The sequence below is a fragment of the Pollachius pollachius genome (genome assembly GCF_949987615.1).
Source record: "Pollachius pollachius genome assembly, chromosome: 1".
Lineage (NCBI taxonomy): Eukaryota > Metazoa > Chordata > Actinopteri > Gadiformes > Gadidae > Pollachius > Pollachius pollachius.
This window is the reverse complement of record NC_136934.1, coordinates 37,557,152-37,569,733: the sequence shown is the minus strand read 5'-3', so window position 1 is coordinate 37,569,733 and position 12,582 is coordinate 37,557,152. Positions and strand designations below refer to the sequence as shown.

Sequence of the window (12,582 nt, the reverse complement as noted above, 5' to 3'; positions counted from 1 at the left end):
AGAACCCACCAAATCGTATTTCTGTCAATGTTAAAGCACCAAAATTCTGACCCACATACGATGCAGATGCCACCCAACAAGGGTATTTTGCGGGGGCCAGATATTCAGATGGGGTGAATAGCTGCAGCAAAAATAATCATAGTCAAGTAAATTGGTGAACATCTTATAATTGTAAACAATTCTGAAGTAAGAAGAAATGTGACGGAGTGAAATATGTATGAAATTCATTTTTACCATTACAAAAAAAAGTGGAACTTTTATAAATGGTTAAGATACATTTAATGGGACAATGATTACATAAGGGTCAAACATGAATTCAATTAAAAATCACACATTAGAGGATCAGTTGCTTCAAACAATGGTAGACAACGGATATGATTAAATATTGAATACATATTTCCAAATTGCGCTCCCAATTGTTTTAATACATATCATGAACATGACAATATATTTTCTATACACCTTCCCATTATTCAGATCAAGTTGCTGGGTATTAATGCATGGTTCTGTACATGATTCAGACCATCAACAGGGTCACCCATAAACAATTATAGACTCATTGAAGTCTTGCATAAAGCATTTCGACCAAAGGCCCTGAGGATTAAATTTTTGGCAGAATCACATTTGTATTATTGAGATATCAAAACCAGAAAGGAGTTGTTCCAGACAGCAGCTACTCAAGAGTTCTTATAGCTGTGGGAATTCTGGTGCGTAAGGAATATTTTTAAGTTTGAAAATGTCTGTTGGCACTCATAACATTCATAAAGATCATTTTTAGTATGACTTGAATCCATGTTTCCAATGTCTGCATTATTCTTTTCCTGAACTGTTTGCGGCATACCAGCCATTATTCTACTTTTAATGTGAAGCTCCAAGGAAGGGGAATTATTGAAACTTAAGTTAGGGTTTACAGTAGGTTCTTTCTTGTGGTATCGTAGGTGCCTTTGGTAGACACTTATAAGACCAAATTTCTTCCCGCAGTCCTCACATTTGTATTTTCCAATACATCTAGAATTTTTTGCAGTCTGCCTAGAACCATGAGTCATTGGTTTCAATCCAGATTGCTTTTCTAATTCAGGTTGATGATACATGTCTATATGCTTTGCCACATCACAGTGCTGAGGAAATAGTTTTTTGCAAAAAGGACATTTATGCATTGTCTTCTTATGGGACCTCATGTGGCGCGATAAACTACTAGAGTGATTGAAAACCCTGTTGCATTGTTTACACGGATAAAGTCTGGCTGGGACACTGCTACTCCTGTTGCTAGATCCAACAGGTGCACCTCTTTCTTGCATTGTATTGGTCATACGCGTTGACCTACTGAAAGTTATCCGAGCTTCTTGGTTCAACTGATCAATTTCTTCCTGGGTTTGATGGATGAGATGATGCTCTTTCAAAGCTACCAATTTATTGAAACGGTCCCCACATAAACCACATTGGTATGACTGACAATCACTGGCATTATCAGTAACTTCCGGAGAACTAGCCAATGTTTTGAAATCAGAAGATGTTCCATTTAGTTTACCTATTTCATGGGACTCTTCAAGTTTCTTACAGTGCTGTTTTACTTCTTTAAGACCGTTGCAATGGTAGAGAGAGTGTGTCTGAAAATCTGTAAACCAGAAAAAAACTGAACCACACTTTTTACAAGGGTAGGTTTTCTCATTTGTATGCCCTTGATTCTCAACTTTACAGAATAACTTAGCTTTGGGAGGATTGTGATTTTCTTTGCGATGTATATTTAATGAGTCAAGTGTAAGGAAACGCTTACCACATAGCCCACAGCAGTAAAATCGTTCTTGTGAATGGTTAGGCAAGTGTTTCCTCAATTCCTCTCTACTCCAAAAGATCTGAAAGCACAAGGTACACTCAAAGCCTCTTCCTGTGTTCTGGGCTGGTCCAGCATCTTTACAAGAAGAGAGATGCAAAGATGCTGTTGAAGGCTTGGATCCAACAACATCTTTGCAAGGAGAGGGACGCAAAGATGCTGCTGTAGGCTTGGCTCCAGCTGCATCGTTACAAGAAGAGAGATGCAAAGATGCTACTGTATGCTTGGCTCCAGCTGCATCATTACAAGCCGAGGGATGCAAGGGTGACGCTAACGATAGGGTAGGGGAGGGTACATTGGCTGATTGGCTGCCATTTATCATTGTCAGTGTACCATTTTCCTGGAGCACATACTCTTTAGGGAATTCAGTTACCTTTGATGAGCCGGAGGAGGGAACATAAGAAACATGACGGGACATATGGGCCAAGATCATATAGTATTTTGTGAAAACTCCACCACACTCGGTACAGATGAAGGCATTTGATTCTTCCGTCTGTGTAATGGCAGCTCTCTCCAATGATTTATCCTCCATCATGACATTATCATGTTGTCCATGTGCTGATGGCATATTTGTCAATCCATGAGTAAAATGGATACTTCTTCAAGGTCAAACATACTTTTGTTTGAATGAGGAAATTACAATGCAGTGGTTCAATATTTTGGAACGCGTCATCAGCGACTAGAATGAAAAATGGAAGGTTGAACAATTTAATTCCAATCTTCATGTTTGGCCCTCCATTCCATTGTGATAGGACAGGATCTGAGAGGAAAAAAAGAGAACAATATTAGGATTCTACTAACCAATTTAATAAAATACATGTGTGTCGTCCACTAAGATTTTTCCAAGTCAAATCCGATATTTCAGGCCGGACCCATCGTCAAATCCTTTTTTTCTCCTTGAGCCTAACCGTCTAGAATTGACTCCATAGATTCAAGATAAAGCAGTGAGCCTTCCTCTCCCAAAAACGTTTGTTCCATTATTACCGTCTGTGATTCTCCCTCTTTTTCTCAGCATCCCTCTTTTTCTACTTTTACTTGTTGGGACTTCCTGGGTTATGGCTGAGCATCATCGGCCCCAAATATCAAGTTTCAACAGCATATTCATGCATTGAAAACATTGCTACATTGGCATCCAGCTCCAGTCCTTGCGCTTTCTTCAGTGCTCTCCATTGAAAATCTAGATCGGGGACTTGCTCCAGAAACCTGGGAAAACATGTCAGACCTACACTATGTTGCCAGTATATCATTAGGCAAACTGTTCTTATACTTGGTAGAAGGTAGAATCCACTTTGCCCCCAGAACTGCATCATTATTTGTGTCATGAAGCTGGAACAAGATGATGGAAAAATTCATACAGATCTTTGGAGTTTACATGATTCCATCAAGATTCCATCGGTTACAGCTAAGATTTGTAGCTGCACATTGGTCAGGGTTGCCAACTCTTCTTTAAAATAAAATGAATAATAATGAATTAAATGGGACATAATCTTGTTCAGCTGCAGCATCAAAGTATCACAGTCAGGCTTTGTGCTCAGGAACAAGTGCCTTCCTTTATAAAAAATAGGATGCCAAGTTATGGTGACATTGCACATTATCCTGCTGGAAGTAACCTTCAAGAGATTGGTATACTGTGGCCTAGGGCTGGGCGATTAATCTAATTTGGATTCGATTTAAAAAAAATTAGGAGAGCATGCTGAATAAATACAACATGTTTTCAAACTCAAAAATAATCGTTTGAATAATCGCGATTACAATATTGACCAAAATAATCGTGATTATGATTTTTCCCATAATCGAGCAGCCCTACTGTGGCCACAAGGGATGCACGTGTTCTGCAGCAATATTCAGTTAGGCTGTAGCATTTAACAATACTGGATTGGTATACATGCTTAATCTTCACAGCATTGCCGCACCACTTTTTGGCCCGAGCCAGAACCAGTTCTCAAAAGGTAGCGCTGCAGTCTTCTTTGTCTTCCACGACTACCTGCTGGTTGTATGACCAAATTGCAGTGATAAATGCAAATTAATTTTGTGCGATGTCTCCTAGAAGGCTTGGGCGGAGTAAAAAAGAACATTAGGTGGGCTGCCTCATTCTTTTTACTGCTGGAAACACCCCAATATTGTAGGACAGGGCTCCAGACTAACTTTTTCACTAGGAGCACTTTGGCACCTAACAGAACACTTAAGGGGCGCAACCACAAATTTTAGGGGCACACACACTGTAAATCAACATGCTAACCAAATATTCACATTTCTACGAATTTTCACTGTATTACTAATACATATTTTGATAATAGATGCAGAAATTAAAATGTTCTGTTTCAAATTCTGTGTCTCATTTTAATGTGCACTTTTGAAGATGCAACATAGAAAATAAGCCAACAGCACCATCGCTGTCATGACGCTGGTGTCGATGTCAATAATAAAAAATATATACTATACATTCAGAATAAAAAAAGTGCTTAGTAACCTTTCGGTCATTTCACAGTTAAAAACAATACTTAAAAGGGGAAATCCGATGTAAAATGGATCTGGGATACGTTTTGAATAATAACAAGTTCAAACGTTCGTTGGGGAGCAAAGAAACGCTTATATGACGCATTTTAAGTTGGCTGTTTTTAGCCGATTTTACCAAAACGATATATATTGGAATGCTAAGGGCATCTCTTATGGTAAGAGAGCCACTCTCATCGCTATTTTAAACCACTTACAAGGCTAGAAGTAGCCCAACACTTCTTTGGTAGTATAATGAGGGTCTTAACACATTAAACAAGGCATTGATAACTTTGTAAGTGAACAGATAGTTTATTATAAAGGACATTTTATACACACACACACACAATACCTTCAGTAGTTCACCCGTCGAAGCTAACCCTACATCCGTCAGTACTGAACTACTGAAGGTATTGTGTGCATAAAATGTCCTTTTTAATAAACTATCTATACACTTACAAAGTTATCAATGCCTCGTTTTATATGTTAAGACTAGGGCTGGGTATTGCCAGGTACCTCATAATTAAATTCAATTAGATTCTTTAGGTCTTGAATCGATATCGATTCGATATTGATCCAATTGCTTCGATATCGATTCAATAATCTGTGCAGATGACAAAAATACCTAAATATTATTTAGAATTAACCATTTCAAAATGAATAAACCATTTCATACTGCTTTAACTAGTAAAAAAGGAATACACCATTGTATAGTATTGTTCCTGAGCTAAACTTGCAGCATAAAAGTAATAACTATAACATGGACAAATGTAAAAGGGCATGTACATTTAGGCATACTCGCGTCTAGATTACAAAGACTGAGCATGCTTCTTTTTGGAAATAAATCGATTCAAAAAAATCCTGAATCAAAATTGAATTGAGAACAAATAAATTGATGAATCGATATTTTTACCCAGCCCTAGTTAAGACCCTCATTATACTACCAAAGAAGTGACGGGCTACTTCTAGCCTTGTAAGTGGTTTAAAATAGCGATTTATTTTTCACCATGAGAGATGCCCTTAGCATTCCAACTAGGGATGGGCAACGATCGTCGAATAGTCGGAGTCACGTAGAAAATCGAATAATGAATGTGACTATCGTTATTTATTACACTGCTCTTCTCAATGCTGTTGGACCCTCCGTTCACTTGCATGGGCCTTCACAACTTCTGGTGGTGAATACTTTTTTTAATAATTCACCGTTGCTAAGCATATAATGACCGCTGTCAAGGAAAGTGGATTTTTTTTCTGTCGTATTACTCCGCAAGTAGTGTGGTAACTTGTCAACCCAGCATCCTCGGTTGGCTTGGTTCGGCGCATGTAGGCCTATCTGCCTAAGCACACATTGAAATAATTTTGATGTTGAATGTTGATGGCGCAGTTGTTGAAATAAACAGATTGATTTCATGCAAATCATAAAAACCTCTCCCGGTGTCATTGTGTGTGCGTGTATACGAGGTGCATGTGTGCGTGCATGGGGGGTTCTTTATTGACCGATTATCGAATATAATTCGAATACTTATTCATTTTTGCCAGAAATGCACATCCCTAATTCCAACGTATAGCATTTTGGTAGAATCTGATAAAAACAGCAAACTTAAGAATGCGTCGTATAGGCGTTTTTTTGCTCCCCAACGAACGGGGGAAAAAAAGGGTTAATTACTGTGTCGGACACAGGTGAGTGCCGTTTCGGACACCTGAACAGCGTCAACAGTGGATGATGTGCTTTTTTTGCACAGCAATCTAAAGCACTACGCCAAACACCAGATAGTGTAATTACCCGGCGTTCCATCTAATGTGTCTAATTTTTCTTCGGGTGCAAATGTATTCACATAAAAAAAAAGGGTTACTTAAAAAAAGATCAACAGTTCTCATCTTCCCAACGGTTTCCATGTGTGCGTGTATGGTTTATTTCAGGGACATTGCACACTAATCAACAGTCAAACTGTAAGTGAGCCAGAGTAAGCCTAAGAGGCTAGTTGACATCCGTTGTCCCCTGAGATGATCCTGCCGCAGATAATGTCCCTTGTTGGGTTGCTAGGGCAATATTTAATGTTGCTCCGCTACCAAAATAAGCAAAAGAGGATTATGGACAGGCACATACACCAAATCTATTTAGAAGAGAAGAAGCTGAAAGAGCTGTTCTTGTTACTTCTTCTTCTCGGACTGTATGTTTGTAAACAGCACGCAGGCTTTATGCGCATGCTCGCCTCTTCCTTTTCTTTTTTTGCTGGAGTTCCGTAGCAGAAGCAGCTCCCCTTATGGGCCTGGAATATGTACTACAGTGTTTCTTCAGCTTGACGCGGTTTCGCAATGAATCCGTCTTTACAGAGATATTCCTGAACCGCATCAAAGGAAAACTGATTGTTTTCGCTTGAATGTGCAAGGAATTTTCAATTCCACAATGGGTACCAACTTGTAGAGCACAAATGTAATATCTTGAATGGAAGTAAATTGGTTGGAATGATTTAACTCACACAAAATGGAGTATGTCATTTGAATAAGATGTACGTTCGCAATTTACGATGTGTAACATACATTGGTATGATACATATCAGTTTTGAGAACTAAATCGAATATCAATTCAGGCTACGTTTACATGATGACAGTTTGAACAGAAAATGCGTGTGGCGTCGCGTCTTCACTTTTTATTCCGCGTTTAGACAAGCGTTTTCGGGAGCAAATCTACGTGCATACGGTGACACAAAAGTGTGTGGAATTCGATTGGGTATGCATGTCAGGCGGCTAGGTGGTGCTGTTATACATTATCACACAACACTGCAATGTCTGAACGCATGCGTAGAATCTTCCTTCTTCTCTTATCTGCGCCGCAAAAACCAAAACATAATTACAGATCCTTCTCTGTTCAGTAATACTATATGTACATATCCTGTACATTTCGTGGAAAGACTCCTGTAAGTTTATTAGAGCTGCCAGAGCAGCTTGACGATCCGACGCATGGAAATAATCCAACATGTTTGTTTATTTCCATGTACGTGCGCTGTATGTGACTTTAACGCGTACGCGACGTGAGCAGAGTTTTGCGTCCTGGCAGTGTAGACGGAAACGCTACGGCAGAGCATATTCAAGTTTTCCACTCTGGAGGGTGGTTTCAGATTTTTGCATTTTTAAGCACCAAAAACGCCGTAACCGTCTAAACGAAAGGCACTTCCGATAAAATATTTTGTCGGTTTTACCCGCAAGCGCCCTCGTGTAAACAGGGCCTCAGAGTGAAGTTGACGGCCGAATTAGACATTATGTAAGGGATAATGTATAGAACGCCGGTCATTATCGGGAAAATAAGCCCAGACAGTGCGAACAGGACACCGACGCGCAGTGGAGGTGTCTTGCCTCGCCCTGAAGGGGCCTATTTTCGTTTATGACCGGCGACGTTCTATAAATTATCCCGCTTATTACACGACTACTTGCCAAACTGAAAAATAACTTCAACTTTTTGCAATTTATTTGTTACATTTGTAGTTTTGATCAGCAGAGAAATAGTCAGCCCAAAAAAATAATAAAAAAAAATCAACTTTCAATTATACTTATCAACTGTGAATTAGTAAGGGATAGTCATCTCAACGCAGGGCAATAAACAGTTTGATATGCCCAGCTTGTGGACGGCTTACCGCTCTCGACTTAGTCTCAGGCGGTAACCTTCCACGAGCCGGGCATATCCAACTGTTTATTGCCCTGCCTTGAGGTGATTATCCCATTCATTCTACTTCTTGCTTGCCAACATAATAAAACAATTCAAATACTTATTACTGATAATTATGCTTTTTCTTATTCGTATTGCATGCTTATTAAATGTATACTCTGTTTGAGTTCATCTCCCTCAAAAAGTAGTCCCCTTTAATTACGATCAATCAAACATGCATTCTTTATTCCAAATATCTTTTTGTAATAAATGGTTAACAAAATTATTCAGCCATTGGTGGAAATTTCTGTGATAGAAAAGAATACAAGTGGCGTATTGATCTACTATTTGATGACGCTGTGCTCAGTCAGCAGCAAGTAGAGGCACGTTCACGGTCCTGGTGATAACAAGACGGTTCGCCAGTGATGGCTCACGGTTACGTGTGTTCCCGACAGCTTCATGTGCGCTGTGTTGGTAATCTAAAAGTTCTTCACAGCAGGGTTTTTTTATTTTGATAAAAAAAAGTCAGAACTAAACAGAACTTAGTAGGATCAGTTTCAAGTTTGAACGCCTTTATTTCCTTGCAGCTTATCACCTATTATCCTTTTGCTTTTATTTATGAGAAGCACATTGTATTGCCACTGTATGGAAGTTACACTTGCCCTTATCTAGAGCTGGTTTACCAGCTAAAACTGAGCAAAGTAGATGCCAACAGACGGTTACAATGTCAAACAATAGTCCAGTATGTGATATGATGGTTGATCCTTTTATATTGAGTAAAACGTTCATGTTCCGCCATATTCATAAGCGTCACTAGTAAACCATACGTCACCAACCAAACCAAATGGGCAAAATCTGGCCCCAGTTGGCGATCGGAAGTAGAATCATAAGAGCATCATGGTGTGTCGTTCACCTAACTGTGCATTCACACCAAAAGTTGTAAAATGTTTTGAGCGATAAACGCCCATTCACTTTCTATTAGACATAAGCGATAGGAGCGATAAAACGCTTGAGCGATAGCTTTAAAGCTGTAAAGCTGTAAATGAGAGTTGAAAACAGCTCAACTCTATGCAAATGAGCTAGTAGCCATTCGGCTGTAAATGACCGCCAGCCAATCGGAATTTAGATGTCTCTCGCCGGCGTGGGTCCCAGTAAACATACGCGAGAACTTTAGTTCCTAGTTCCAACCACACATTTGTTCCTTCATCATGGTGCGTCTGATTTTGAGTTGCGTGTCCCGAGCTCAAATGTCCTGGTTTCCACCAACCACTATCCCCTTTTGTCTGCGATTGCATAGCCAACGTAGTCTTATTATAGCCCGATCATTAACTAAAAAACACATAGAAAGAATAAAGCATCCAGCATATGATTTCAACAATGTATGAGGGCATACGCAATCCGCATTACGCAACAGGGTTGGTCGCACAGTGGAATGCTGATGGAGACCAGAGGACGAGCGGTGGGTGGAGATGTGCGCGCATTTCAGAAGCAGGGAGATACCGCACAAAAATCGATTTGTAATTGGTCAGTTAGCCGTGTGTTTGCCTGGCACAAATGCTCCCGTTGAGCGGATCTTTTCCATAATAAACAAAACAATACAACACACACACACAATTGCGATCAACTAAGCTATAATTAGCATATAAGCAATCGCTCCATTAATTAGTTATTCAGTGTTTCATGTATTTATGCTTATTATTCTTTTTCTATTAACCAAACCTACTACTATCTTGTGCTTTTTAGGCATCAGCAGCAGCACTTGCCTCAACTACGAGCGTGCAGGCAAAAAGCGCGGCTCCTTTAAATGGAAAGAAAACTCGCAAGAGCGATATGAGCTGTAAATGTTTTGGACAGCGTTGCGTTTTGAGCTATTCGGCGATTTTGCATCTTTTACAGCTTTTGGTGTGAACGTACAGTTTGGATGTAATGAACGGTGAATTATCAAAAATAATTCACCGCCGGAAGTTGTGAAGGCACCATGCAAGTGAACAACATGTTCACTTGCATGGCATTGAGAAGACCCGTGTAATAAATAAATATAGGATATTCACTGAAATCACTATATATCAGAAGTGAAACAGGCGTCCAGGTAATTGTAATTGACAACCTAGTTTAAATGTAACACATTGATTCTTTAAGTACAATATTGGACATATCCTGCTAGTCTCGACTAGTATTCGGTGTGCTCGATGCAATTTCGGACGCAGCCTTTAAATTGTCTACGTGCTGATGTGCTGCCATTTTGGACAGGGCATCCAGTATACGTCCATGTGTTCTACACAACCACTGCCATCACAAGCCATGCCTCCGAATTCAAAAGAGAAACGATTGTTAAATACGGTGATTGTCATAACAGCTGTTCAACTTTAATCAGTATTATTACATCGTTTACGTAGCGTAACTTTAGGGCGCTGGATCTCTTGTCAATGCGAATTCTGCAGCAAGCAGACGCTGAAGAACATTTAAGGTATCCAAGAAGCGATTATAGGGGGAACATGAGATTCATATTTACTATTTAATTATTTTTTGTACACGTGTTACACTTTCTTTCAGAAGTCCGGAGTCATAAAATATTAATTGCACGTTCGTTACATCCCTTAGGTTTTAACCATTTGACTTCATCGTGAGACAACAACAAAGCAGTGTCTCGTAAATAAACGCAACTATGTCCGAAACGGCGAACCACCATGGGTGTCTTTTACCATGAACCACTACTGAATTGTGTGTACGCAATTGACTGTGCTAGCTCTACCATAGCATTCATCAAATAGCTCTGCAAACGGGAGAATTGAATGCCCCCGGTAGCAGACAAAGATACAGAACTACAAGGATTTTCATGCTTGCAAATTGAAAACTAGTTATACTTTAAGTCGTTTAATCCTGACGACACGATCGCTTTTCCATCATGCAACACCTCGTTATGTGAAAACATGACTTACCCGGCAGAGGGCTGAACAACTTTTCCTGAAGTCGTCCAGATCGCCATAAATATGTTAGGCGGTAATCCACTTTTGTCGATTATCCACTGTGGCCGAGACGTTTGGTTCTGTTATGAGCATAATCCAAGATGGTGGTAAAAGGGATCGTGGAAAGTCAACACAAACGGGATAAACTAAAATCAAACTTGGGTTGAACCATTAAGAACGGACTTCACGGACATGGCTGGAAGTGCGCTTGCGCACCCATCAAGTCGTTAACATACGTAATGGTGTGTTCCTCGATCCTCGGACGCCGCAGAATTCCGAGTCGAAAGTCGAAGATCTCCCAGCTTTCTTGTGGCATTTCTCGGAAGCACGCCTTTTTGACTTCATTTTTTGGAAATCTGAGAGTACACCGAGAGCAGTGATGACGCTTTCAACAAAATGGCTGCGCACGTGAAGAGATTTTTTTTTTTTGCATTTGTAGTCACGTTGGTCATTTTAATGTCGATTTTAAATGCTCTTACACACTTAGGCCTATACATTGCTACTTTATTCCGGTCACCAATTTATACATTGCATGGTCTTGCTGTGCGTGCAATATAAAAGAATCAACCATCATATCACATACTTTACAATTGATTGACGTTGTAACGTCTGTTGCCATGACTTTGCTCAGTTTGAAACGTTGTGTAGCCTACTGGTAAACCAGCTCTTGATAAGGTGAAGTGTTGCTTTTCATACAGTAGCAAAACTGCATCTGCTTCTCATAAATAAAAGCAAGGATAGTAGGTGATATATGCATCAAGGAAATAAAGGCATGCAAACTTGAGACTGATCCTTCTAAGTTCTGTTTAGTTCTGACAGATTTTTATCGGATAAAAAAACCCTGCTGTGAAGAACTTTAGATTCCCAACTGGCTTTTTCCCAAGTGCACATGAACGGTCGCTGTCGGGAACACGCGTGAGCGTCATCCCTGGCGAGCCGTCTCGTTATCGCCAGGAGAGTGAAGCGCCAACTCGGAAGGCTGGCGTCCGATGATTCAGAAACACACCATAACCACCCCTTAATGGTGTGATCCAGTTGCCTCGGACACCAGCCTTCCGAGTTTTTGTGACTTCATTTCCGGTCTTGGAGCACGTTGTGGAACACGCCATAACTTACGCGTTAGGGTAAGGGTTAAGGTTAACCCTAAACCAACTTTAACATTTCTAACGTTATACCAAAACATGTCGACTCTGAACCTGCATTTTACCATCTAATATTTTATTCCTAAACTGCTCCGAGCAGTATCGCAGTTTCTTATCATGTTTCACATCGGCAGAGTTTATTGGAATATGGAAATATACAATCACGACTCTTTGAGGTTAATTCAGGGCTCTCTTAATTCGGGGGGGCTGCATGCAAATGTGTCCACAGACATGGTGACTAATGTATGATAGTAAGCATTATTGGCCCTTAACACTTATATTCAGAAACAACACTGCCTCAAAAGGCTATTGGCTTAAGCAACACCAGTAGAGGCATATACTTTTCCCTGAACTTTTAAACGTTGCAAACGTGCAAAAACATAATTATATATCTATGTGGCATTCAGTCCAATGCTTAAAATATATCTGTGGCATTCAGTAAGCCAATGCTGTGGTCAAGTGTGTAAAGTATGACCAAGTGTTTATTTCTGTTCAATAGATTTTATCAAT

At 39.9% G+C, this 12,582-nt stretch overlaps 2 protein-coding genes across 2 annotated transcripts in view; one reads left to right on the top strand and one right to left on the bottom strand.

Moving 5' to 3' along the window:
- The window catches only part of LOC307088225 (trypsin-like), a gene marked incomplete at both ends in the record, with an annotated part of 66,459 nt that overhangs the window by 41,512 nt on the left and 12,365 nt on the right, over window positions 1–12,582 (top strand). The window lies entirely within an intron of this gene.
- LOC307088210 (zinc finger Y-chromosomal protein 1) lies at window positions 274–11,107 on the bottom strand. The gene is made up of 2 exons (XM_079754027.1): window positions 10,904–11,107; window positions 274–2,591 (listed from the first exon to the last, which is right to left on the bottom strand). The coding sequence occupies exon 2, from the start codon at window positions 2,397–2,399 to the stop codon at window positions 678–680; it is 1,722 nt and encodes a 573-aa protein (XP_079610153.1). The 5' UTR covers window positions 2,400–2,591; window positions 10,904–11,107; the 3' UTR covers window positions 274–677.